Source organism: Canis lupus, chromosome 27 (assembly GCF_048164855.1).
Source record: "Canis lupus baileyi chromosome 27, mCanLup2.hap1, whole genome shotgun sequence".
Classification (NCBI taxonomy): Eukaryota; Metazoa; Chordata; class Mammalia; order Carnivora; family Canidae; genus Canis; species Canis lupus.
Window position 1 is genome coordinate 14,348,119 of NC_132864.1, and position 27,974 is coordinate 14,376,092.

At 47.5% G+C, this 27,974-nt stretch overlaps 2 protein-coding genes across 9 annotated transcripts in view; both read left to right on the top strand.

Annotated features, from left to right (window-relative positions):
- ANAPC5 (anaphase promoting complex subunit 5) overlaps positions 1-2,352 on the top strand; it is a 44,150-nt gene extending 41,798 nt beyond the window's left edge. For all 3 annotated transcript variants that reach the window (XR_012019184.1, XM_072802457.1, XM_072802458.1), the window contains 2 exons: positions 1,261-1,423; positions 2,016-2,352. Coding sequence is in view for 2 of the 3 variants with exons in the window: in XM_072802457.1 (XP_072658558.1) it covers positions 1,261-1,423; positions 2,016-2,227 (375 nt within the window). In the remaining variant the exon portion in view is untranslated. The remainder of the gene's footprint in view (positions 1-1,260; positions 1,424-2,015) is intronic.
- A 7,484-nt stretch (positions 2,353-9,836) lies between these two features.
- CAMKK2 (calcium/calmodulin dependent protein kinase kinase 2) overlaps positions 9,837-27,974 on the top strand; it is a 48,463-nt gene continuing 30,325 nt past the window's right edge. For 5 of the 6 annotated variants that reach the window (XM_072802459.1, XM_072802464.1, XM_072802463.1 and 2 more), the window contains exons 1-2: positions 9,837-9,929; positions 25,367-25,858. In XM_072802459.1, coding sequence (XP_072658560.1) covers positions 25,412-25,858 — 447 coding nt within the window. In that variant the 5' untranslated portion in view covers positions 9,837-9,929; positions 25,367-25,411. Of the gene's footprint in view, positions 9,930-10,149; positions 10,287-25,366; positions 25,859-27,974 lie in introns of those variants that run through there. The other variant, XM_072802461.1, reaches the window with a different exon arrangement.

Sequence of the window (27,974 nt, forward strand, 5' to 3'; positions counted from 1 at the left end):
ATATGCTCTATCTGGAAGGTATTCCATGTGCCCTTGAAAAGAATGCGCACTCTGCCTTGGTTGGGTAGAGTGTGCTCCCTAACAAGTGACTGTTAGGGTTGGCTGGTTCATAGTGTTGTTCGGTCTTCTGTTTCCTTGCTGATCTGTCTAGTTGTTCTCTCCTTAGTGAGTGGAGTACTGGAACTCTCCCAACTTTCATTAAACTATTTCTTCCTGCGGTTCTTTGCATATTTTGGGGTTCCATTGTTTAGTGTATATATATTTATAATTGTCAATTCTTCTTGATGAATTGACCCTTTATCAGTGTATAATGTCTTTTATCTTTTGTAACAGTTTTTTTTTTTTTTAAGATTTTATGTATTAGAGAGAGTGTGTGTATCAGAGTGTGAGCAGGGAGGGACAGAGGGAGAAGGAGAAAGAATCCAAAGCAGATTCTGCACTGAGTGCGGAGCCTGATGCAGGGCTCAATCCCATGACTGTGAGATTATGACCTGAGCCAAGAGTCAGATGCTTAACCAATTGAGCCACTCAGGTTCCCCTTTTGTAACAGTTTTTGACTTAAAGTCCATTTTGTCTGATATAAGAATAGTCATTCCAGCTCTCTTTTGATTACTGTTTGCGTGAAATATCTCTTTTGTGTGCTTTTATTTTCAGCCTATTTGTCTCTTTTAACCTAAAGTGAGTTTCCTTACAGATAGCATATAGTTGGATGATTTCTTTTTCAAATGTATTGTGCTAATCTGTGTCTTATAATGGAAGAGCTTAATTCATTTAATGTAATTATGGATTTGAAAGGACTTCTATTTTGTTAGTTTTTTTCTATATGTCTTACATCTTTTTTGTTCGTCAGTTACTCTGTTACTGTTTCTTTTGTGTTAAATGGATGTTTCTTATTTTGTTTTACTGTATGCTTTTGAGTTATTTTCTTGGTGGTTCCCCTTCTCCCAGTGATTCTTACACAGCAAGAATGATGCTTTGAGTCTTTGGAATCACCAGTCTAAGGGATATTGATTCTGAATCTTTTTGTAAAGGCAAAAACCTTTCTAAAGTGTGAGTAACTACTTCCTACTGTATCTATCATAATCTGAAATCAGATTGTCACACATTGTTTTCTCGGAGTGTGGAGCATATTAAATGTAGTACATGTCAGGGAGAGCATAAGCCACATGGCTCTTCAGCAGAGAAGAGCCAGAAATGAATCCTTTTCTGTCATGGGCAGTGGATGTGGATGTGTACAGTACCACAGTGTTTCTTTTACAGCTCATCCTTGGAATCCCAGAACAGGCCTTAAGTCTTCTCCACATGGCCATTGAGCCCATCTTGGCTGATGGGGCGGTCCTGGACAAAGGCCGAGCCATGTTCTTGGTGGCCAAGTGCCAAGTGGCTTCAGCAGCTTCTTATGACCCACTGAAGAAAGCAGAAGGTAGGGAGCCATTCAAAGATTGCAAGGCAATACTACTGCAGAAAAAAATTAAATTTAGGCCCCAGAAGAAGGAGGACACTAAATTTGGGGCGGTATTTAAGTTCTCAAATATATGTTAAAATTTCATGCTGTATTTAAAGGACTTTGACATGCATGCTTGGCATGAAGTTTGAGGGTAATTGAATCCTGATTTTTTTTTTTTAAAGATTTTATTTATTTATTCATGATAGTTACACAGAGAGAGACAGAGAGGCAGAGACACAGGCAGAGGGAGAAGCAGGCTCCATGCATGGAGCCCGACGTGGGATTCGATCCCAGGCCTCCAGGATCGCGCCCCGGGCCAAAGGCAGGCGCCAAACCGCTGCGCCACCCAGGGATCCCCTAACCCTACAGAGTGAGGGTCCCAGGCTGAAAATCAGGACTAAAGATCTTTTTAAAAACCTCACCCTAGTGTATTTTTTTTTCTTCTCAAAGAGTAGAATACAAAAGTATCTGGTACATGTTAAATCAATAAAAGTAGATGTTCAGTTCTGAAAATTATGTGTGAAATGTTGAGTTAAACATGTGTGATTTTTTTCTCATTTTCCCTCAGCTCTGGAGGCAGCCATCGAAAATCTCAATGAAGCCAAGAACTATTTTGCAAAGGTCGACTGCAAAGAACAGATCAGAGATGTTGTTTACTTCCAGGCCAGACTCTACCATACGCTGGGCAAGACCCAGGAGAGGAACCAGTGTGCGATGCTCTTCCGGCAGCTTCATCAGGAGCTGCCCTCTCATGGGGTGCCCTTGATCAATCATCTCTAGTGGGAGTATCCCTGCTGGGCCCTCAATAGACTAGAAGATTTTGAACTTCTTTACATCCCCTCCCTCCATGTAAATGATGTACTTGATGTCTGATCAATAAACTGCATTCTGATTCATTTCTCTTATTTTGTGGTTAGAATATACATATTTGTTTTCTCCCCCTTTTTTTAAAGATTTTATTTATTTGTTTGAGAGAGAGAGTGAACATGCAAGAGAGAACACAAGTGGGGAGGGGCAGAGGGAGGGGGAGAAGCAGACTCCCCACTGAGCAGGGAGCAGGGACATGGGGCTCAATCCCAGGACCCTGAGATCATGACCCCAGCTGAAGGCAGATGCTCAACTGACTGAGCCACCCAGGTCCCCCTCCCTTATCTTTTTTGATAGCAAAAGATACCAACTCTTCGTTGATGAACAGCTTTTTTATTAATAAGTTAGTGTAAATTTATGTTCTATTTGAGCAAAGTTGCCGATATCTTATTAGAATCTGTACATACTCTCCATTATCACATGAATTTGTTTAGCACCTACCTCAGAGTCAGCTTTTTTGGGTATTGGTAGGTCTCTCTAGGGGGTCAGTATGGGTATTTCTGAGGCTTGGATTTTCCTTCTGAAGCTTCCTTGTTTTGTTGGACTGAGCTGGGGCTTATGATGTGCCTGTGTGTCCTCACAAGCACATGAAGGTCCTTGACTGGAGTAAAAGGAAGAGATCTTTTTATGGTTTTTGAACCAATTACAAGAAACCTGTTTCAATCATGGTATTTGCTTTCTTATCTCTTTCATGTGAGTCTATTACTTCTCTCTTTAACTATATAAATGAGGGACGATAATAAGTCTAGGAATTCATCATGAATAAGGTGATGATAAATTAAGAAAGGGTCTGAAGCTCAGAGTTGTGTGGATGCTATCACTCAAATATATAGTATTTCTAATTTATGTATCTCAGCCCTGCAATTAAGGAGGGCCAGCTATTGCTTTGTCTGTCAATGAATTTATCTTATCCCCCCTGTGTTTGTTCACAGGAAAATCACCATGTTTCAAGTCCAAAACAGCAACAAGGAACCAACCAAATTTTGCAGTTTCTATCATTGGCTCTTTCTCTGTTAAATTTAAACCTTCTGATGGGAAATAATTTATCTCTAGAGCTCTTTGAAACAGTGTAAAACAACTCCCACTCATGGGGTGCATTTGTTGGCTAAAGACAGCTGCTCTGGAAACAAGAGACTCAGTGTGGAGATAGAGACAGTAATTGGTGTGATGTTTTAAAATCTTAAATTAATTTGAAAGGTTATATGTGTAGATGGTAAAAATTAAATGTTCTTTTTTTTTTTAAAGATTTTATTTATTCATGAAAGACAGAAAGGCAGAGATGTAGGCAGAGGGAGAAGCAGGCTCCAGGCAGGGAGCCTGATATGGGACCTGATCCTGAGACCATGGATCACACTCTGAGCCAGGGGCAGGTGCTCAACCGCTGAGCCACCCAGGCATCCCTAAAAACTATATGTTCTTAAGAGTTATAGAGTAAAAAGCAATTCTTCCCAGGAAGTAACCACTATTATCAATTTCTTTTTATTCTTCCAAATATATTCTCATTTGATATCATTTTTGTTCATGTATTTAAACTATAGTCTTTCCAGTCTGGATATGATCTTAATCACTCTGCCTCAACAGAAGAAGTTCCAAGAGATGGGGCAAGTTTACTCAGCTGACCCTTATGCCTCAACATTAAAAACTAGAAATCATCAGACCTGGCTAGGACCACCTACATAATTTGTAGGGCCAGTGGGAAGTAAAAATACAAAGCCTATATTAAGTAGAGGATTAAACCAAGTAAGGGGCACAGTTTACATGCTCATGAAGTCAGCCTGCCTCACTCTGCTCCCAGCCTGCACGTTCACCCTTGCAGAACTGAATTCAAAGCTAATAGTCTATGGCCTGCTGCCACCTGTGACTTAGATTTGTTAGTTGATGCCTGTCTCCTCCAGGAAGGAATAGTGGGTTAAATGGGAAGTTGGAAACGTCAGAGTGACCCCCACACACAGAACTGTCGGTTACAGCTAATTGGCTTTTTTCCTGGTGGAGCATTTGTGAGGGAAGGATCAGAATAGTGTAATTATAGGTGGTTTAACATAAAAGTGTAACTAAATGATGATTTGGTTAAATGGAAAATGGTTGGGTGAGCAGGGAATTGAAGCTATACAACCAGTGGACATTCAGGTCTCTACTAGAGACCTTACAGAGAAGAAAGGTGTGGTGACCCAAGCCAGTGGCTTGGCATGGTGAGAGCTCTATCAGCAGGTTTGGTGTTGAGTATTTCCAGCCCTGAGGCAAGTGGGTACAAATATCTTAACACTTACAGAGTGGGGGGCGGGGCGGGGGGCACCTGGATGGCTCAGTTGGTTAAGCATCTGCCTTTGGCTCTGGTAGTGATCCCAGAGTCCTGAGATTGAGCCCCGCATCAGGCTCCCTGCTCAGTGGGGAGTCTGCTTCTCTCTCTCTTGTGCAGCTCCTCATGCTTGTTTTTTCTCTATCAAATAAACATTTTTTTTAAGATTCTACTTATTTATTCATGAGACACACACACACACACACACAGGCAGAGATACAGAGGGAGAAGCAGGCTCCATGCAGGGAGCCCGATGTGGGACTTGATCCAGGGTCTCCAGGATCATGGGCCAAAGGCAGGAGCTAAACCACTGAGCCACCTAGAGATCCCAATAAACATTTTTTAAAAGATTTTATTTATTCATGAGAGACACAGAGAGAGTGACACAGACACAGGCAGAGGGAGAAGCAGGCTCCCCACAGGGAGCCTGATGTGGGACTTGATCCCGGATCCCAGGATCACGCCCTGAGCCGAAGACAGATGCTCAACTGCTGAGCCGCCTAGGCATTCCACTCTGTCAAATAAATAAAATCTTAAACCCCACAGAGTGTCCTGTTGTAATTTATGTATGTTAACATTTAATCTTTACAACACTCCTAAGAAGTAGGCAATAGCACTAATCCCATTTAACAGATGTAGAAACTGAGGCATGAGGAGGTTAACTTGCTCACCCAAGGTTACACAGCTGGTAGGTTGCAGAACTGGGAATCTAACCTAGTTGCTGCATTACCCTAGAGCTGCCTGTTTCTGGAGTTTTGAAAAGTACTATAATGTTTCCTGTAAACATTCTTTTCCAGTTTGTTGAACATGTAACTGGTGATACCAGTCATCACTTATCTAGTGCCCAGTATAGGCCAGACAACTATGCGAGGTACTTCCACGCATATTATCTCTAATGCTTGTAAGCCAAATACCATTTTGCATTTGAGGAAACAGCCTCTGAGATTTTGCCTGACCTAGCCCCTCATTAATAAGGCTCAGTGAGGATTCAGTCCAGGTGAGACAGGTTTCTCAGTCTTATCACCGGGGCACCTTTGTGTGGACCTGCATGCCTTGAATACCTCTACTTGTTCGGAGTGTTTTATATTTCTCCGTGATGTTTTTGAATGGTTTACACTAATTTTTTATTTCTTTTTTGTTTTTTAGAGATTTTATTATTCATTCATGAAAGACACAGAGAGAGGCAGAGACATAGGCAGAGGAAGAAGCAGGCTCTGTATGGGAAGCCTGAGTAGGACTTGATCCCAGGACCCTGGGATCATGACCAGAGCCGAAGGCAGGCACTCAACCACTGAGCCACCCATGCACCCTATACACTGATTTTTTTTTTTTTCTTTCTCATAGTACATCTAAGACAAATGAAGAGCTTCTTCATCTATGTCCCTGCAGACTTCTCCTTTTATGCTGTTGTTCATGTTTGAGACTAACAAACATGTGAATCTCACTGCCCATTGAAGGGAAACTTCTCAGGCTCTTTTTCTTTTCACTTTTTTTTTTTAACCAGTGTTTTTCTACTTTCCTGTTGGATGGGAAGGAATTCAATTAAAAAGTCTATCTATGATTAATCCTGCTGCCTCTACCTTGATGTTCAAGGTTTGGGAGGTGGAATATTCCAGTGAACACTATGGGTACAACACAGAACAGTTCCTATAGGAAGAGGCAAAGCCTTGGCAGGAGCTTATGATACTGCCATAGAGGATAAGATAATTTTTAAATCTTACTTTTCAGCCCCTCCCTTGTACTATCCAAGTTTTCTTAAAAATAAGATTTGAATGCTTTGTTTACCTATTTTCTTGGCAATCTGTGTTGTCAAGACAGCAAGATGTTTGCCTAGCATAGGTTTTTCTAGTGTTGTTAGAGAAGAAAACCCAAAAAGCAAAACCAGTTCTTACTTTCATATCTCTAAGAAGAAAATGGTTTCCTTCAGTGGGATGATTCCTAGCCTAAGAAAGGCCAAATGTCAACGAAAGGGAATTACAGTGTCCTCTGCTTTGTTCTAGTTCACTTTAATAAGAAAGGTACATAATCGATGTGGTTTTGTTTTTTTTTTGTTTGTTTGTTTGTTTTTGTGTGTGTGTTTTTTTTTTTTTTTAGCTCTGTACTAAGTATATTAGTAGCGTCTCTGAGCACTTATGTGCTAGGCACTGAGCTATTAACTTTACACACATCACTGAACCTGTCAGTTAAGTTTGTTGTCTTCATTTGACAGCTGATGAAACCAGAGTCCCTGGCCAAGGCCAAGGCCAAGGCCACAGACCTGACAATTAGCAAAGCTGAGATGTGAGCTAGGTCTGTCTCGATTCCAAAGTCACTGCTTTTAACTACAATGCTGCAGGTAAACAAATTTCAGATGTGATACTTATCTAAATTCCAGGAATTGATATATGGCTCTACTGGCAAGTCAGACCCCATTAGTGAAAAGGAAAGAATAGAGACAATTGGGTGGCTGAGATCAAATACGTGGTACAGTCCTTGTAATAGGAGATCACAGAGGGGAGAGGTCAAGGAGAGCCTGGGTCATAACATTTCAGGAAGTTCTTCCAGAAAGAAGTGGATCTTGGGCTAGAGTTTTGATTTGAATGGGCACTTTCTTGCCTTTCTCACATAATTGGCTTCTCACTTTATACAGCTGTGTGTGTGTATATCTAAGTTTCTGCCTATTAGCTATTGTGTTCTAATAAAATCTAGACAATTTAGTAACATGATATAAACATATAAAATTATGTATTTTAACAAGTAACAGGAAAAGACATCAACCAATATCTATTTTAGTTTCTTTAGTAAAGAAGAGGTTACCAAACTATTGCTTATATGGGTTGAATCTGGCATACCACCTGTTTTTATATGTCCTGCTAAGAATGGTTTATGCATTTTTAAATGGTTGAAGAGAAATCAAAACAATAATATTTTGTGACATGTGAAAATTATATGAAATTTAACTTTCAGTATCTATAAATAAGAGTTTTATTGGAATACAGCCACACCCATTCATTTGTCTATGGTTGCTAGAATGGCAGAGCTGAGAAGCTGCAACAGAGACCACATAACCTGAAATTCTAAAATATTTAATATCTGGCCCTTTACAGATAAAGTTTTCTGACTCCTGACATAGAGTCAGAGATGTTCAAAATGTTCCCCAGCAGCCTCAATACATAGTTTTGAGGAGAAAAGAGCAAAATACAGAAAAATACAGAACTATGCATCCACCATTCAGAACTGACTTGACATTTCACCATTTGCTTCTAATTCCTTTAAAAGTAAAAGGCATGAAACTGTCCAACATTTCTTATGCTCCCTGTCTTTATTTTCTGTCCCTACGTCCATCTTTGTGGCAGATTGTCATGAATTTAATTGACACTCAATCCCCATTGACCTTTGAAAAAAAACACTACGCAAGCAGGTGTCTATGAACAAGATAGACTATGTGGGGTTTTAAAATACAAATTTTACATCATATTGTAGTCTGTACCTTGCTCCTTTACTCAACATTCTGGTTTGAGGATCTTCCCACGTGTGTACAAGTAGATCTTTTTTAAGATTTTATTTATTTATTCATAAGAGACACACAGAGAGGCAGAGACATAGGCAGAGGGAGAAGTAGGCACCTCACAGGGAGCTCGATGCAGGACTTGATGTGGAACTCTGGGATCACACCCTAAGCCAAAGACAGATGCTCAACCACTGAGCCAACCAGGCGTCCCTGTACAAGTAGATTTAATGTATTCCTTGGAACTATTGCATAGTATCCCATCAATTATCCAATCAAATAACACATTTCATTTATCCATTCCCCCCATGAACAGTAGGAAGGTTGTTTCTGGGCTTTTACTGTTACCAACAAAGGTGTCCGTGGTAACATCAGAAATGGTGGTCCTCTTACTGAAAGCTCTCAACTGTTTGTCAGCATGTAAATACCAGAGGATCTAAACTGAAGGGGGCTGGAAATCCATCCAGTAAAAAGGACTTTTTTTTTTTTTTTTTAAGATTTTCTTATTTACTTATTCACGAGAGACACGGAGACATAGGCAGAGGGAGAAGCAGGCTCCACGCAGGAAGGCTGATGCAGAACTCGGTTGCAGGACGGCCGGATCACGACCTGAGCCAAAGGCAGATGCTCAACCACTGAGCCACCCAGGTGCCTCTGGCACAAGAGGACTCTGAACCTTTCATTACTTTGGCCCTTGATTCCCGTCTGGACTCTTGATTACCTTTTGGCTCCCTGGCAGGGTCAGCGAAACATGCCCTGGGTACCTTTTGGGTCAGGACTATCTAAGGTCGGCAGGTCAGACAGCCTTTGAGATCTTCTTTCTCCCTCCTGCAGCGCCGTTCCCCAGCTGGGGGACTAAACACTCTTAAGGTTCCGGCAAAGGAGGGCGCCCCAAAGGGGTAGAATGTTTGTGAAGAATATATTGTTTTCCACAAAAAAGCATCTAAGTAGCCCTGGGGGAAGGCCAGAAGCTCATTGTTTCGGGTAGTTTTGTACATCCGGGTGGAGTGGATGTGGGAAAGGAACAGAGTTCCCCGGCCTTTGGGGCGGGCCCGGAGCCCGGGTCCGTGGGGAGGCGGGCAAGGAAAGGGGTTCCCCTGGATGGGTGGGGACCCGAAGTCCAGGCCGCATCCACCGCCCGGCGCCCGGGGCAGAGGCCGCGGACTCGGGGCGGGACCTCGGCCGTCCTGCCGACTTGGGGGACTCCCCGCGACCCAGCCGCCGCCCCGCAGTCCTCGCGTTCGGCCAAACAAAGCGAGCGCAGCCGGCGCGCCCCGCCCGCCCGAGGGTGTCGCCGCCGCCGCCGCCGCCGCGGGGAGCGCCCGGCCAGGTGCGCGCCGCGGCCCGGAGCGAAGTTGCGGCGCTGCCTCTCGCGCCCCCCCAGCCGCCCCCGACGCTCGGGTCCGCGCGGCTCCGCGGCTGCCCCGCCCGCTCCCGGCCCCGCCCCACTTCCCCTCGCCCCCGCTCCCCCTTCTTCCCCCGCCCTCCGCCCCGCCGCTCCTTTCGGCTCCGCCGGCCCCCGCCACTCCCCCTCCCCCGCCCTCCCCCGCCCTCCCCCGCCCTCCCCCGCCCTCCCCGGCGCGGGGCCGAGCCCGCGGGGGCGCGCCGACGGCGGCTCGGCGCCCGGGTTTCCAGCGGCCGCGGCCAATCCTCGCGCAGCCCGCGGCGGCGTCGCGCCCCAGCGAGACCTGGCGGCTCCGCCCGCCCCCGGCCCCCCTGCGCGCGCCCGCCGGGGCCGCGGAGGGGAGCGCGCGGCCGCGCCGAGCCGAGCCGAGCCGAGCCGAGCCGGGGGCGCCGAGCGCGGGAGGCGGCGGCGGAGGCGCGGAGCCCAGGTGAGCTGCCGGGAGCGGGGCCGCGGGCCGGGGCGCCCTTGCCCTGTCGGGGCGGGGACCGCTGCCGGGATTGCAGACAAAGCCCTGCGGCCGGCCCCGGATTCCCTCCACCGAGGGCACCCCACGTGCACCGCCCCACGCCCCGCCACGTGGGGGGACCCGGCCCCCCGGCGCCCCTTCCCCCGCGTCCTCGGAGCGCCCGGGGCCTTGGGGTGGCCTCCTAGGCTGGGCCGCGCCTGGCCGGGGGCAGAGGGTGGCAGGGGCGGTCCCGGAGTTTGGAACCCGTGTCCCCCGGGGCCGGGGCAGTCAGGCAGGGATCTCGGAGGCGGCCTAGGCCCACCTTCTCGCGTTTGACAGGTAGGGAAGGCTACGGAGTGCAGGGAGGGAGAGGGCCACCGGACTCTGAGCACCCCACCCCCGCACCCCGCTTGTCTTGGGGGCAAACCCAGGCCCTGGGTAGGTTGGACCGACACCAGGGGGCAGGACCCTGGATCAGCAGTTGCGGGGCCTGGGGACCTTTGCCTCTCTTCGCTGGCCCTCTGCTTCCGCCCTCCGGAACCTCACTGGCTGGTCCTTTTGACCTAAATTTACCTCCGGACCGCAGCTCTTGATGAGTGCGGAGACGTGCCTTCACCTGCCCCTTCTGCTTGACTGTTGGGGACGCGGGGTTTCTGGGCCCAGACCCGGGAGTCTGGGTCTTGGTGCCTGCCTGGAATGCCATGCTGTGTAGCCTCGAGCTCTTCCTGGCTCCCCCCGCCCCCCACTCTCTGCACTGCCCAGTTTGGGAAGCGGGGTGTTTTCACAGCTCTGCCAGCCACCCTGCTGCTCTCACTTGGCCCTGGGGAGGTTGCACTTTAGCTTCTCCTGTCTCCTCCAGAAGGTTGGGGTGGAGGGATGTGGGGGCGGAGTGCGGGCCCTGGCGGACTCAGTGCTCTTAGTGAGAGAGGAGCTCTCTGGCCTGGGGTGGGGATATGTAGTGTCCATTTCCATAAAGGGAACTTCAACCTTCCTCAATCTGAAAGTCCCTACAGCCTTAGAGATAGAAACTTCAGGTACCCTAGAGTGATACTGTCACCACACCCCTTCCCCTAGCTCTGCCCCCAGGGGAGAGAGGAGAGGGTAGCTCTCTCCTCATAGGCTCCCACATACTCAGGGGGGAGGTAGGGGCAGTAACAACGGGAGGGCTTTGGGAGAGTTAGCCCCCTCGTCCCAAACCAATACACAGAAACATGCAATTTAAGAATGAACAGTGTTCATGCTATGCAAATGCAGCTTCTTGGCGAGCCCCAGCACCTCCTTCCAGATTGCTCATCATAAGCCTTTCCTCTATAGAAAGCAGGTATTCATAGTGAGAGCACAGTGTATTTTTGTAATAAAAAGTAATAGCCATCATTTGATGAGCCCCTACACACTGGACTATGTGTTGCATTTATTATCTTATTTAATGCCTACCAAAATCCTAGGGGGCAGAGATTTTTATTCCCATTATAGAGATGAGGAGGTCAAGGGTGGAAACAATTCTGCAGTGTTGCTAGGAGTTAGCCTCATTTTCTAGAGGGGTCAGAGAGGCTAAGCAGCTTGCCCAGGGTCACGCAGCCAACCCAGGCATGTCAGGCTCTTGAGCCTGTGCATTTTATCATCTATCCTAGAGCAGTCCATTGCAAGGCTGCCCTCCGTTTTTTGAGGGGCTCAGAATTGTTTACTAAGCCAGCTTAGAAGGACACGGATCTAAGTGGGCATGGTGCTGATGCTTATTAACTTGGGCTTCTCTTTGCTCCCAGGTTCTTAGTGGGCTAGTAGCCAAACATATTCACTAATACCTTTGCAGTAGTTCTCATCAGGGACAGTCCCATCGTCCTGGCAAGCATTTGAAAAAGTGCCTGGTGCCTTTTGGTGTCACAATGATGCTGAGCACTTCTGGCTTTGGTGGGCAGGAGCCGAGGATGCCAAATGTCTGGCAAGCAGGCCAGATCCATGCCAGGCATGAAGAAGTGTCCTGCCCTGAATGCCAGGAATGCCTCTGTTGAAAAACACTAGGAGGAAGAAGTGTGCTGGGAATGATGGAAGCACAGGGCAGTGGAGTTTCTGGAGAAATCTCTTTTGGCTGGTATGAATCCAGGAAGCTCCCAGAAATAAGTGTTGTTTGTGCTCAGCCTTGAGGGATGGGCTAAAAAACAAAAGGGCAAGGGGAGATTGGATGGGAATAGGAGGGGAAGGGTCTGACCTAGCAGAGGGAACTTTCTGCAGTAACCCAGAGTTCCCCCCTTGAGAACCTTAACCTGGATCCAAGCTGGACTACTGGGTAGGGAGACTGGGTGGGGTCTCAAGAGGAACTGGGTGGGGCAGGCAAAGCCTATTTTCAAGGCCTTTTGACTCAGATTTTAACGTGGGATGCAGAGTCATCCTCATCCCATCATGAACTCATTTAATGGAAAGGCTCAGAGAAAGCAGAGTACTGTAACTTGGTTAGGGTCCCTCACAACCTTTTCTTCTGCATACTGCCTTCTGGTTCTTATTTCTTTTCCCAATCCTGGAAATTTGAGGCAAATGCTATTTCAGATTGTCCTTTGGGTCAGAGGGCCTTGTGTTACTATATTTCCCTAGGTGTTTTGCTTTCCCAGTTAGCTACCCACTTTAGGTTACAGGACCCAGGTGTGGGGTTCAGGCATGCCTGGCTCCAGATGCTGCCGTGGCCTTCTCCCTCATTTCTGTGCATTCTTTCTTGGAAGTTAAGGAAATTGCATCTCTCTTTTGGAATGGTCTTTTCTTTCAGACTGTGCTTGTTACCTTATTGACATCTTAATATGTGACCCCATGTATCTGGCTTCTCTTTCCTGGAGTGTGAATGTTTTCAAGGTTCATCCATGTTGTAGAATGTATCAGTGCTCCTTTCTATGGTTGAGTAGTATTCCCTTGTATGGATAGACCCCATTATGTTTATCCATTTACCCGTTGGTGGACACTGGCTTGTTTCCACCATTAGATTTTTTTTTTTAAGATTTTGTTTATTTATTTGAGAGAGAGAGAGCGAGAGAGCATGAGAGACATCACAAGCAGTGGGGAAGGGTAGAGGGGGAAGCAGAATCAAGGCCAAGTGGGGAGCCTGATGCAGGACTCAATTCTAGGGCCCTGGGATCATGACCTGAGCCGAAGGCAGATGCTTAACCCCTTAACCAACTGAACCATCCAGGTGCCCCACCATGAGTGTTTCTTCCTTCCTTCCTTCCTTCCTTCCTTCCTTCCTTCCTTCCTTCCTTCCTTCCTTCCTTCCTTCCTTCCTTCCTTCCTTCCTTTTCTTTTTTATTATGAGAGAGAGAGAGAGAGAGAGAGAGAGAGAGAGAGAGGCTCCATGCAGGGAGCCCAACGTGGGACTGGATCCCGGGTCTCCAGGATCAGGCCCTGGGCTGAAGGTGGTGCTAAACCACTGAGCCACCGGGCCGCCCCACCATGAGCATTTCTTAAGGCTACTTTGTGTATTCCTCTGCCTTCTCAGCCCCCAGTTAATAAACCTCTGGGCGTAAGACATTATTTTGTGTCTCTATTTTGCAGAGCCAGTGGTGGTGGTGGTGGTGGTGGTGGAGGAAGGGAGGGTCTCTGAAATCAATTGGTGAACAGAGTTTTCAAGACTCCCTCTATCTGGCCCCCTCTGGCTCCGCCACAAGATTCTTGCTTTCTCGCAAAGCCCAGTGCCCCCAGGGTCAATGCACAGGTGTGACATGTGTGATTTTTCAGGGAGAGTGTGAATTTCATCCAGTTCCGTTCTCTTCAGTCATGATGATTTGTTAAATGTATGTCCTCATGTCATCTTCGGGCATATATTTTGTGAGACTTTTTCTAGATAAGTAAACCCACAAAGTAGAGAAAGCTTCACCAGACAGATGGAGCCCTCACCCTGTGACCAGGCGTGGAGTCAGCTCAGTCTCCGGACAGCTTAGCTAGAAATACTTATCTGGAGGAAATCAGAAATCTAGCAAAAACAGAGCTGGGAGGAAGCCCAGAGAAGAGCAGCCCTTCGGTGGCCCCTTCCGTTTCACAGTCACCGCCGAGTGGGTGGGACACAGAGAGGAAGGGAGAACAGGGTCTTTGGGAGTGTTGACTGTGAGCCAGCTTTCATACAGAAGATGGACTCAAGTTACCCTCTCGCTAGGCTGCAGCGGTTCCATTTTACAGATGAGAAAATCAAGGCCCAGGCCCCTGGGATGCGTATAGTTTCCCAGCATGCCTTCGAATCCTGTGTTCTCTGGTCTTCCTTGCCTTCTTATGCTGGTAGACGATGCTGATTTTCTCATGGGCATAGAATAGACTAGATTAGACAAGACTAGACTAGAATCTCTCTTCTCCAGGGGGGTATGGCTTTGCTCTCTGAAAAATAAGATTTTAAGTGATTATCTTTTCTTCCTTCCCTGATTGGATCCCTTCCTCAACACAACCAAAAATTGGGTATAATTCAAAGGAGGTGGATGCTGTTACTCATAGGGAAGACCTGTGCCCTGGTGTTCCCTGTTGGAGACGTTAGTGGCCAAAGTGGGGGAGGAGCGATTTCAGCTGCCAGTGTTTTTTCTGTTTCCATCGTGTTGGTGGTGGTGCTGCTGCTGAACTTTTTTCTTCAATTAGGAAACATTTTAAGCATAGAAAAAAGCCAAGTTTTGTTTTGTTTTGTTTTTTTTGACTGGCTCATGTTTTTTTGGAAGACCGGATGGAAACAGGGCAGAGCAGGACACTGTGTTTCTCTTAAGTGCTGGCTCTGGAACCCTGATGATATGTCACTGAACTGAATCCACACTTTTTTGGGGGGGCTGGTGACAAGCTCTGCCTGGACTTGGTCCCTGCCCCCAGAGAGCTCCCAGGTGAGTAGTTTGTGAACTCTTGAGAAGTGCTTTGGCAAAGAGAAACAATTCTAGCATTTTCGCCTTTGAAAAGGAGAGAAAGAACATTCCAAGAGTCTGTGTACCCCCACCCCCAATCCTGAAAGCTGCTGAGCAACTATTTTTATGTTGTCTCTTTTTATCCCATTGGCTTCTGTAAATAGTTGAGAGATGGCAGTTGCAGAGATAAAAATGCTTATCTCAACCTGGAGAGGAGAAAGGATGGTCCTGCAAGGAGATGCCCCTTACCCCTCTCCTGGGCCATGGTCTGGTATGAGGGGCATGAGGTAGGTGAGTGGATGAGGGAAGGGGCATTGTGGGTGGTGTCTGAGATAAGGCTCTGCTGGAGAAATTTCAATGGGGAGCCAGTGGTTTGGATGGGAGCAGGGTGTGGAAGAAAGAACACCTCCCTGACAGGAGTTTTAACAAGTACATTAGGATGTTGCCATTGAGGTTTCTGAGGAAAACAGATTTTATGTAGATTCATCTCAGACAATTCTCCCAGCTTCTGTGTCCAGGTGTGGGGGACAGGGTTGGTCCTGCAGAGGCAGAGCCAGCTCCCAGCCCCTGCTCACCCTTGAAATTATATGCACACTTTAATTTAAACCTTTTATTTTATTTTATTTTATTTATTTATTCATGAGAGACACAGAGAAAGAGAGAGAGGCAGAGACACAGGCAGAGGGAGAAGCAGGCTCCATGCAGGGAGCCCGATGTGGGACTCGATCCTGGGACTCCAGGATCACACCCCGGGCTGAAGGCAGACGCTCAACCGCTGAGCCACCCAGGCGTCCCTTTAATTTAAATCTTGTGAAAAGTGATGCATGTGGACAAGAGTTAGAGGGAACGATGAAAAGAGTAAAGTTAGCATATGGAATTAGAGATGAAAATTTGTGTTCTAATATAAAGTAAAGCCAGTTGAGGGGCTTGAACTTGTTAGCTGTGGAAGTGCTTTCTTGGCAGCAGCCTCTGTTCAGGGAGCATTTGGTGTGTGCAGGAGAAGGGATGTGCACTTGGTCACCATGTCTCACCTCTCTTTGGTTTACAGCTGTGCTTTCCCAAAGCACTGTGTGATTTTGGGCAAGTCAGTCGGACTCTCTGCCTCAGCTAACCTCGCCAGTGAAATAAGCATGATAAGTGTACCCGACTCATACAGTTTTCTGACAGTTAAATGAGATGATACATGCTAAATGCTCAGAATAGTGCCTGGCACTTGGCAAGCACTCCCTCCAGAGGGCTGGCTGCCATCTAACGCCACTGTGGTTACTGGTACAACGATGCATTTTTTTCTTTTAGATTTTATTTATTTATTCACGAGAGACACACAGAGAAAAGCAGAGACACAGGCAGAGAGAGAAGCAGGCTCCATGCAGGGAGTCCGATGTGGGACTTGATCCTGGAACTCCAGGATTGCACCCTGGGCAAAAGGCAGGTGCTCAACCGCTGAGCCACCCAGGCATCCACAGTGATGCATTTCTTGCATTGAAAGTGCTAGTCCCTGTCTTTCCTTCACTCTGTCCTGTTCATTGGCCCTTCCTTTACCCATCCTTAATTTTTTTAGGATTAAAGAAAAAAAAAAAAGACTTTGGAAGTTCTGATTTCTGCCTGCCTATCAAGGTGCAGATTGTCTGGTTACCAGGGGACTTGCAGCTGCCTGGCAGTTTGGCCTGGTTGAGAGCCTTATGGTGTAGAGAACTGTTGGTCTGGCAGGGAGCTTAGTGGAGAAGCTTTGTCAATCAGCTCTATTTCTTCTGTCAGTCAGGACCCTTGGTTGTAAGTGACAGAAAACCAGTCACAAACTAACTTAAGCAAACAAAGGGAATTTATTGGCTCATGTAGTTAAAAGCTTCTAGTGTATATGGGCTTCAGGCATGGCTGGATCCAGATACCCAAAGAGTGTCTCTGGCCTCAGTTCTTCTCTGTTGTCTCTTTTCTCTCTCTGTCAACTTCATGCTAAGACAGGGTTCTCCTCAGCCTCTGATAAACTTTAGAAATACATCCTTATTGCTAAGTCCCACAGAAAGAGACATTCTCAATACTTCTGCCAAATCCTAAAATGAGACTTGGTCGTCTGACCTGAGTCACACATCTCTCTTGAATCAGATTTCTTGACCAGAGCAATTCATGCCTGATTGACCAGTCTTGAGTCAGATAGGAATATGAAGTTGATTTACAGACAGCTTCATGGAGTCACCTTTCACAAAAAAATAATGATTTCCCAGATGTAGATCAGGCTGCTGTTATTAGACTAAAGGAACATAGATTCTAGGCCAATTAAAGAAAATGTCTGAGGAGCCTTGGGAGTGATATAAACAACGGCCTCTAGCCAATATTTACTGAGTGCCAACAGTGTTCTGGAAAGTTCTAGGCTCTGGAGTTGATCAGTAAACAAAAAGGGCAAAGCCACAGCTCTCACAAGTTAAGTCAGGCTGATTGTCTCTATTCCCAAATCTGTGCCTTTCTTTTCTGACCATCCTAGGACTCCATGTCTTTGTACTCCCCTCTCAAGCAGGTTGAAGTCTTAAGAAGTCAGAGGCATAGGCTGTATGCTCCTCTTTGTTAGAGATTTTGCCCAGCCTGGACTTTATTTAGGATGTAATATGTGGACATTGCAAGGCTGTACTTTAACTTTTAGCCTCTTCTTGAAAAACTCAGACCAATTTTAGCTTTTCCTGGAACTACTGCTTAACTTTGGGCAAATCAGTAAATCTTTCTAAACATTCGTTTTCTCATTGGTGAAATGAAAAATGGCTGGAGCAGGTGACCACCAATGTGTGCTCTATTTAGCACTGACATCTGATGCATCTCCAAGCAGGGCCCATGGGGGTGAGATAGGTCAGGAGCTGTGGAAAAAGGGGATGGGCGTGTGACATGCACTCAGCCTATCCTCCGTGTTGGGGAGACAAGTGTGGGGGTGGTGAGGACTGTGGCATGTGGGTAATTGTATCTCCTGTCCAAAGCTGCGGTGCATTGTTGCCAGGAGAGAATACAGGTCCAGTGCTATTGGAGTGACTTCAAGAGACTCTGGAAATGTTGACTTTTATCTGAAATGTCCCAGCTTTAAAATATTGACATCTCATTCAAATAGTTTTAGACACAGGATAGGCCAGGCAAAATATGTTGGTGGCCAGGTGTCATCTGAGAGTCACCATTTGCACCTTTTTGCTCTAATGGCTGTGATGGGGACAGGGTCTCTGCATGCGAAAACTAGAATTATCCCTCCTGCTGTGTGCCAAGGGAAGGCCTTTGTCTCTGGGGAGACAGTTTCTGTGCCTCCAAACTAAAGAGTGCTCAAGGACAGACATTTGTAAGAGTTGGTGTCACTGAACTGATAAGACTTTTTTTTTTAAGATTTTATTTATTTATTCATGAGAGACACACACACATATATATATATAGAGAGAGAGGCAGAGACACAGGCAGAGGGAGAAGCAGGCTCTATGCAGGGAGCCTGATGCGGGACTTGATCTTGGGACTCCAGGATCACGCCCTGGGCTGAAGGCAGGCACTAAACCGCTGAGCCACCCAGGGATCCCCTGATAAGACTGTTTGGCTGGACCAAGGCTGGAATCTAGAATATTCCTGCTGGCATCACCCCTTAGCACTGTGTTCACCAGTCCAGCTGAGCCCCCCCGGGGCTCTCCCTCTTGCATTGGGAAACACCTCTGCATCTGTGGCTTCTGAGGCAGCTGGCTTCTCTGGGTGGGTGGGAGCTATGTTGGTTTGCTAGGGCTGCTGTGATGATGTACTGCACTGTGTGGTCTCACAGTCCTGGAGGCCCAGCCTCCCGTCTGGGGAGGAGGGGGTGGTGCCTTTTGCTATTTCCTCCAGTATTCCCACGTCTTTCCTGCTTTGGGGCCTTCTCAGATGCTCACTCCTCCTGGAACAAGTTCTTGCCCCCTCAGCACCTGTTCATGCTATAGGTCTCAGCCTAAATAGAATTTCCTCAAGCGAGACCTTACTTGACCTGGCCCCACCCCCATTCAGATCTAAAGTGGGCCTTCTGTTCTCTTTTTTTTTCTTTTAAAAAAGACTTATTTATTTGAGACAGAGAGAGAGAGAGAGCATGAGCAAGGAGAGGGGTAGAGGGAGAGAGAATCATCAAGCAGATGCCCCATTGATCTCGGAGCCTCAGATCCTAAGATCATGACCTGAGCCGAAATCAAGAGTTGGCTGTTTAATGGACTGAGCCACCCAGGTGCCCCCTCTTTTTTGTTTTAAGATTTATTTATTTGAGAGAGAGAGGGAGAGCACGTGTACATGTGTGGGAGGATGGGCAGAGGGAGAGGGAGAGAGAATCTCAAGGAGACTCCATGTGGGACAAGGGGCTCAATCCCATGACCCTGAGATCATGACCTGAGCTGAAATCAAGAGTTAGCTGCTTAACCAACTGAGCCACCCAGGTGTCCCCCCATCTTCTCTTTTATCTTGTCCTGGTTTCTCCTTATAGAGTCATTTGTGTACCTACTTTTTTTTAAGGTTTTATTTTTATTTATTTTAGAGAGAGGGAGAAAGCTTGTGCACACCTACTTGTGATCACAAGCAGGGGGAGGGGCAGAGGGAGAGAGTCTCAAGCAGACTTCCCACTGGGGCAGGAGGAGGTAGCAGCTGGTCCTACTCTTATCCCTCTATCCCACCCTTATTGTGTCTGAGAAAAAATTCATTAATTGTGTTCCTGTCTTGGTTTCCCTATCATGACTGTGAAATCATGACCTGAGCCAATGCCAAGGGTCAGATATTCAACTGACTCAGACACCCAGGTATCCCATGTACCTACTTTTTAAGAAATGACATCTGTTTGTGGACCACGTAGTAGGTCCTCAGTAATTACTTGAAAGAACAAATGGGTGAGTGAATTTCCTTTAGGACCTCCCTGGGCTCAGTTTCCCTACATGAGAGAGGATGTGGCTGCCCAAGCCTGTTATCCCAGGGAGGACGTTGTCTCTGGCCTTGGCAGTATCCTCATAGCTATCTGGGGACCTTTTTTTTTTTTTTTTTTTTTTTAAGATTTTGTTTATTTATTCATGAGAGACACACAGAGAAAGGCAGAAACATAGGCAGAGGGAGAAGCAGACTCCCTGTGGGGAGCCCGATGCAGGACTTGATCCCAGGACCGTGGGATCACGACCTGAGCTGAAGGCAGACGCTCAACCACTGAGCCACCCAGGTGCCCCCCTGGACTCTTTGTTATCCCATGGTGCTGGGGACCTCAGGGAGCAAGCCCTTGCAGGGTAATGCGCCTTGGGTTGGGGCATGTGCCAGGGGGCACACTTGCTGGCTGCTTGCTGCGCTGGGATCCTGTGGTGCTTCTGCATTTGGTGAGCAGGCACAGGTTGGCAATAGGCCCCAGGAAATGGGAATGCACTTCCTAGAGGCCTGTGCCACTTGGCTTTCTCGCAGAGGAAGGAGCATTTCCCTTCATCCTGGCCCGGAGCCTGCTCCATCTGCTTCAGGAAAGGTCTGGTTGCTTTGTTGAGCTACCCTGTGAGAGGTGGGGGAGCTTGGGGCTGCTAACCCTGGGGGGATGGGGAGGTCTTCAGGAGGAGGGAGAGGAGACAGGTTTTGGGCAGGAGGCTCTGGGGAGAGGGCTCTTGGCATTTTGTCAAAACCAAGCAGTTTTGCAGAAAGCCCCCCACCCCCCATCACCACCGGAAGGCATGCTTAGCATCCTCTCCCTTGCAGAGAGCCTGTGGAGATTAGATGACCCAAGCAGAGTAGTTAGCGTACTTGCTGCATGATAAGTGCTTAATTGATTGTTTAGCTATTGCTGTTGTTATGCAAACCATTGTGTTCGTTTGATTTTTTTTTTTCTCCTGGGCAGAGTGTTGATAGGTTTTATCAGATCTTTATAGAGCCTGTGACCTTGTAAGGTTTATTGCCCCCCAAAACCATCTGAACATTGGCTTGGACTCTGTAGGGGTTAGTGGTGGAAGATCATCCTCCTCAGGCTGAATGGCTGGCTTGCCTGTCAGGACTCGCTGGAGACCAGGGGACTCTAGATGGTCTTGAGGCACTGAGGTCTGGGTCCTCTTTCCTGAGACCTGCACACACCTACCCCTCCGGCATAGAGGCCCTCATCTCCTCTCCTGCCTCCTCCATACCTCAAGGGCCAAAGCCCTGGCCAGACGCCAGCTTGTCAAGGAGACTGATTAAAAGCAGCTTTGCTGGGGGCAGATGGCTTGGTGTCCTTGGCCTGGAGTGAAGATCGATAAGCAATTGTTTTTTTTCTTGGCAAGAAAAAAATTCTCCATTAACTTTCTCAGGTGCTGCCAGCCTAATTTTCTTTTCAGGAACTCTGCAGCCCTGTCAAAGGTGGCTCTGGGAGGGAGGACAGGCCACTGGAGCTGCTTCCCTGCCCTGGGGGCGGTAGGATCCTAATGGCCAGGGCGGTGGAACCCACACAAGAGCAGGTTGGCTGGCTTGGACATCAGTACTTTGTAGGAACATTCTGGAACCCAGCCTAGCAGGTAGTAGGCATTCAATAAGTAATTGCTGAAAAAATAGATTTTGGTCATGTAACCATGTACCAGACATACTGAGTATTTAGCTCATTTAATCCTCATGTCTATCTGGTGACTGCCCATTTTATTGATTAGAAAACTGAGGCTGAGGGAGGCTAAGTCATTTGTGCATGGTGAGTCCAAGCATTGGAGCTTCAAGGGCCCTGCTTTTCCTTTCCTGGGGAAAGTGTAACATAATAACAAGCTGGGCCACAGACCCTTGAACTTGGGTTGGATTCTTTCAGTGATAGGGAAGCCAAGATAGGAACACAGTGATTTGTTCCTCAGACACAGTAAGGGTGGGATAGAGGAATAGGAGTGGGACCAGCTGCCACCTCCTCCTGCCTCAGCCCTCTAGGTTTATCATCTTAACTCCTATTATGGTTACAGTTAACTTCTTTCTTTCAATAATTCATTTCTGGGGGTGTCTGACTGGCTCATTTGGTGGAGCATGCAACTCTTAATCTCGGGGTTGTGAGTTTGAGCCCCCACATTGAGTGTAGTGATTAAATTTTTTTTCTTTTTTTTATTAAAGATTTTATTTATTTATTCATGAGAGACACACACAAAGCGAGAGGCAGAGACACAGGCAAAGGGAGAAGCAGGCTCCACGCAGGGAGCCCGATGTGAGACTTGCTCCTGGGATTCCAGGATCACGCCCTGGGCGGAAGGCAGGTGCTAAACCGCTGAGCCACCCAGGGATCACCCCCCCATTTTTTTCTTTTAAAGATTTTATCTATTAAAGAGAGAGAGAGAGCTCCTGTGCATAGGGAGTGGGGCAGACTCCCCACTGAGCAGGGAGCCCAACGTGGGGCTTGATCCCAGAACCTCAGGATCATGACCTGAGCTGAAAGGCAGACGCTTAACTGACTGAGCCACCCAGGTGCCCCAAAAATAAAATCTTAAAAGAAAAAAAAAGAATTCATTTCCAAAGAGTTTGCACATGGTACCCAATGGAAAGTTAGTCCTTCCCACCCTGTCCCCTTATTTCTGCAACCATTTGTTTGTTAACCATTTTCTTATATAGCTTTCTTGGAAATATGCTGTCGCATATACAATTATTTTCACACGTATGGCTTTTTTCAACCCCTGTACCAAAACAGCAGTATACTAATGCTTTGATCTTTTTTCCACATAACACTGTGTGTTGAAGCTAATTCCTATCACGCTGTGTAGAGTCACCCCTTTTAAAATAAATGCATGGTTTTCTCCTGGAATACCATGTACCTCATTCTTCTTTACTCAGTCCCCTGTGGATGGTCATTTCAAGCCACACTACCAGAAGACATTTTTCACATGTGTAAGGTTGTCTGTAGGATAAATACTCAGGTGTGGAATTGCTAACTCAAAGGTACGTGCATTTGGAATTTTGTCAGATATTAGTGAATTTCCTTTCATGAGGATGGTACCAATTCATACTCCCCATAGCCTCACCAAAATAGTGCTATATTACATTTTTGTCTTTGCCAATCTGATGGTTGGAAAAAGTAGTAATTCCTTATAGTTTTATTATTATTTTCTTAATTTTGGTAAAATACACATAACATGAAATTTACCACTTTAGCGATTTGTAGGTATACAATTCAGTGACATTAGTGACATTCACAGGGTTGTTCAGCCACCACCATTATGTTTTCCAGGACTTTTCATCACCCCAAACTGAACTCTGTACCCCATAAATAATGACTCTCTTCCCCTTTCCCTTCATCCTTGGTAACTCTCTCTCTTCTGTCTGTATAATATTGTCTATTCTAGGTCCCTCATATAGTTGCAATCATACAGTATTTGTCCTTTAATATTTGGCTTGTTTGACTTAGCATGTTTTCTGAGTTCATCCATGGTGTAGCATGTGTCAGAACTTTATTCTTTTTTATGGCCGAATAATATTCTGTTGTATGAATAGAACACATTCTGTTTTTTTTTTTTTAAAGATTTTATTTATTCATAGAGACAGAGAGAGGCAGAGACACAGGCAGAGGGAGAAGCAGGCTCATTACAGGAAGCCTGACGTGGGACTTGATCCCAGGTCTCCAGGATCACACCCCAGGCTGCAGGCGGCGCTAAACCGCTGTGCCACCGGGGCTGCCCCACATTCTGTTTATCCATCCACAGTTGATGGACACTTGGGTTATTTCTACCTTTTGACTGTGCATAGTACTGACAGGAGCAAGAGTGTATATGTATCTGTTTGGATTCCTACTCTCAATTCTTTCAGGTATATACCTGAGACTATCCCTAAAAGGCAAATGGCGTTTCTCTGCCTCTCATCCAAGTCCTTCAGGAAGCACTGGCTTTCTATTCCCATCTGCACCTTCCTCTCTATCCCCTCACTGCCACACAGTGTCCTCAAGAGATACCCTTTTATTCATTCATGAAATCTCTCTACTCCACACCCCTGTTTGCCTGGTAACATTGTGATGTGGGTGATCAGTATGGAGCTGCCACCATTGGCATCCGTGGATGTACTCTCTGAATCCTACTGGCACCTGTGACATTTGTCCAGAAGAATTTGTCAAATACATGAAGCAAAGGTTAATAATCTGTCCTAGAGACAGAAGGAATTGACAGTCTAAGACAGCATCAAACTTTTTTTTTTTAAATTCACATAACATGAACTTCACCATTTAAAAGTGAACACTTCAGTGGCACTTAGTACGTTGAGAATTTTGTGCAGTCACCACCTCTGTTTAATTCCAGAACATGTTCATCACCCCAGGAGACCCTGTACCCATTAGCAGTTACTCCCATTCTCCCCAACACCTCCTCAGTCCTAGGCAATTACTAATCTACTCTCTGTTTCTATGGATTTGCCTGCCCTAGAAATTTCAAATAAAGAGAATTATACATACGTGACCTTTGGGGTCTGGCTTCCTTCACTTAGCATGATGTTTTTGAGGTTCACCCAGATTGTAGCAGGTGTACATCATTCCTTTAAGGGCTGAATAATATTTCATTGTGTGATTAGACCACATTCTGTTTATCCATTCATCTGTTGATGGATATGTAGATTGTTTTTCCTTTGGGCTACCCAGAATAGTGCTATTGGGGTACATACCTAGAAACAGAATTGCTGGGTCATGTGGTCATTCTTTGTTTAGGTTTTTTGAGGAACTGGTAAGCTATTTGATGTCAACTTCTTTTTTTAAATATGTTTTGTGGGGCTTGAACTGGTGACCCTGAGATCAAGAGTTGCATGCTCTACCCTCTGAGCCAGCTAGGTGCCCCAATGTCAACCTTTTGACTTCATGTTTGCCTTATGCCTGGCAGGCACCAATTAGGGTGCTGAATTAGGAAAACATTAAATAATAAGTATGTGGGGCCCCTTGATGGCTCAATGGCTGAGCATCTATCTGCCTTTCGCTCAGGTTGTGATCCTGGGGTCCTGGGATCGAGTCCCGCATCAGGCTCCCTGCGGGGAGCCTGCTTCTCCCTCTATGTCTCTGCCTCTCTGTGTCTCTCGTGAATAAATAAATAAAATCTTAAAAATAAATATGTTAAAAAGGCGGTGGTGGGGGCTGGTGGGGGAGGACAGGCAATTCAAGTACCAAACCCCATTTTATTTATTTATTTTGTTTTTTATTTTTAATTTTTAAAAAAGATTTTATTCACCCATTCATGAGAAACACAGAAAGAGAGAGACAGATACACAGGCAGAGGGAGAAGCAGGCTCCATGCAGGGAGCCGGACGTGGGACTCCGTCCCAGGACTCCAGGATCACGCCGGAGCCAAAGGCAGACGCTCAACCGCTGAGCCACCCAGGCTCCCCCAAATCCCATTTTAGCAGCAAATTGGCTTGAGCTGAAAGTAGCTGCCACCTCTGTAGGGGGCAGGCGTACTCTATTTTGGGGTTTTCTCATCCTTGGTTCCTACCCAGATTGAGTTTGGAATTCTTCTGTACGTGAGGAGGGGCTTTTCAATTAAGGAAATATGGAGTATGTTCTGTGAAGACTTAAGATCCTGTCCCATTAGGTTTTGCCAGATATTTTGAGGATGTCGGCTGGAGGCGGGTCGGAGGCAGCAGGGGGCGGGCAGGGGGCGGGCAGGGAGCGGCTGACCCTTCCTCTCTCCGCAGGTGGCGCGCGCTGCCGCCGGATGGGAGTGCCCGGGCCCACGCACCATGTCATCATGCGTCTCTAGCCAGCCCAGCAGCGACCCGGCCGCCCTCCAGGATGAGCTGGGGGGTGGCAGCGGCAGTGAAGGCCAGAAGCCCTGTGAGGCCCTGCAGGGCCTCTCGTCCCTGAGCATCCGCCTGGGCATGGAGTCCTTCATCGTGGTCACCGAGTGTGAGCCGGGCTGCGCGGTGGACCGCGGCCTGAGCCGGGACCGGCCCCGGGAGGCTGAGGGCCGCAAGGTGCCCCTCGACGCCTCTGCCTCCGGGTCTCAGGCCCGGCCCCAGCTGTGCAGTCGCAAGCTCTCCTTGCAGGAGCGGTCCCAGCTGGACGCGAACGGCCGCTGCGTCCACCCGGTCCTGCCCCACTCGCCTGTGGGCTCCCCGCAGTCCTCGCCGCGGCTGCCCCGGCGGCCCACGGTGGAGTCCCACCACGTCTCCATCACCGGCATGCAGGTGTGTGAGCTGGCCCGGCCGCCGGGCCTCTATGGAGCGGGGCTCTCCCAGAACATTGATTGGAGAGGTGACCCCGGGAGCCCCAGGTGGGGGTGGGAAGTGAGAGTGGAAGAGGAGGTCAACAAAGGGGGCAGGGTGGAGCCTGTTACCATCGTGGGCGACCCGGGCTCCATCTCTGGGGAACCCTGTTTGACAGCATAGAAAGTTCTGTACCTCAGAGTGATCCCGATTGAGAGCCGGGGTAGCTGGTGAGGGCTGCTGGGAGTGGGTGACCTGCCCTGAGAGTGGCCAGGGAAGTTCTGGGGCCACAGAGAGCCTCTGGCAGAGATGCAGGTGCTGCTGATCAGGAGTTGTGCTGGGGGTAGGGGTGGGTGAGAGGCCTTCCCGCCTCACAGCAGGGTGCCAGGCCCTGCTCTCAGCACTGTATGCATATTTCTCATTTGATTCCTACTGAAAACTTCTGAGAGGTGGGTTAGAACTCCAAGCCCCACTAGGGCTCACCAAGGCCCTGCTTGTTCTGCCCCTGTCCCATCTCCTGCCTTTCTGCCACCGACTCCCAGGGCTCCATCCACGTTGCCTTCTTTGTATTCCTCAGATACCCACCCCCATTCCCTCCATTACCTTTACCCCTGCTGTCCTCTCTGCTTGGAACCTCTCCCTGTCTTTGCAGGGCTGTCTTCTTCTGACAGCCAAGTTTCAACTCAAATGTCTCCTCCTCTGAAGAGCCTCTCTGACCACCCTCTGTAAGCAGCCTCGGTCCCAGCCCATCTCTACTCTGTCACCCTGTTGACACAGCACTCATCACAGATGTGTGTCTGTTGGTTTTGGCTTGTCTCCCCAGCTAGAACGTAAGCTCAGAAGGAACAGTTCTGTCCACCATCATGTCCCCAGCGTCTTGCACAGTACCTTGCACATAGTAGGAGCACAAAAATATTTGTGGAAGGAATGAATTTAATTGGGAGAAGCATGGACATAGAGAATGGCTTTCTAGAGAGGCTGATAATATAACTATATTTTTGAGGGCTAGGTAGGACTTTCATAACTGGAGAGAGTTCAGTGCAGGGGAATGCACAGCATGAGTAAAGGCCCAGAGGTAAAAGGCAGGATGCGGGGGGGGGGGTGGGGGGGAGGGCAATCTGGGGTTCAGCTAGTTAAAGAATAGGGCCCACGTGGGGAGCACCACAGCAACAGAGCTAGAGGGAGAATTTAGGTTTATTTCAGTTAGAATTGAGTCAGCCTAGAGAAATAGAGACACACAGCCCCTTCACCACAACAACAATAGGGCTTATTTATCATGTAAAATAAATCTTGAAGTCAGCATTTGGGACCCATTTGGTTCTTTTGTTGTCCTTAAAACCTCGTGGTCTCAAGATGGCTGCTGTGACTATAGCCATTACAATTTCATTCCAGACAGGAAGAAGGAACAGGGAAGAAGAGCAAAAGTCATCTGCCTCCTAAGTCAGTCCTTTTTTCTGGAAACTCTACCCAACAACTTCTGTCTACCTCCTACTAGCCAGAACATAGACATGTGGCCACCCCGGCTATAAGAAAGGCTGGGAAATGCAGACGTTGCCAGCCAGTTCTCCATTTATAAGGAAGAAAGGAGAGCCTGGTATTTGGTGGACAACTAGGCGACTCTGCCAAGGTCAGAGGAGTGGAGTCAGGACTTGACCCTGGAAGTGTCAGGGGCTAATAGGATTAGAGTAGAATCTGGAAGATGAATTCAGCAACATTTGGGGCTTGGATTAGGGGCAGCGAGACCTCTTAGGTCAGCTCTGCAGGGCCCCACTTCTGCCTGTCACATCCTTTTAGGACTAAAGGGAATGAAATCAACACTGGAAAGAAACAGTGGAAGTATCCTAAAATGTCCCCTGATGAAGGGAGGGCTTTGTGAGCCGAGGAGTGCTATACAGCAGGTCAAAAGATGCAGGTCTCTGTGTACACACTGACATGGAACTGTCTCCAGCGACGTTGTTGAGTGAGAAATGATCTAGTGTGACATCATTTTTGCCTCTGCAAACCCCATCCCAAAACAATGCTCTGTATTTTCAACAGGTGCATGTATGCGTGCATTTACATAGAAAAAGGCCTGGAAGTTTATGCACCAAACTGATAT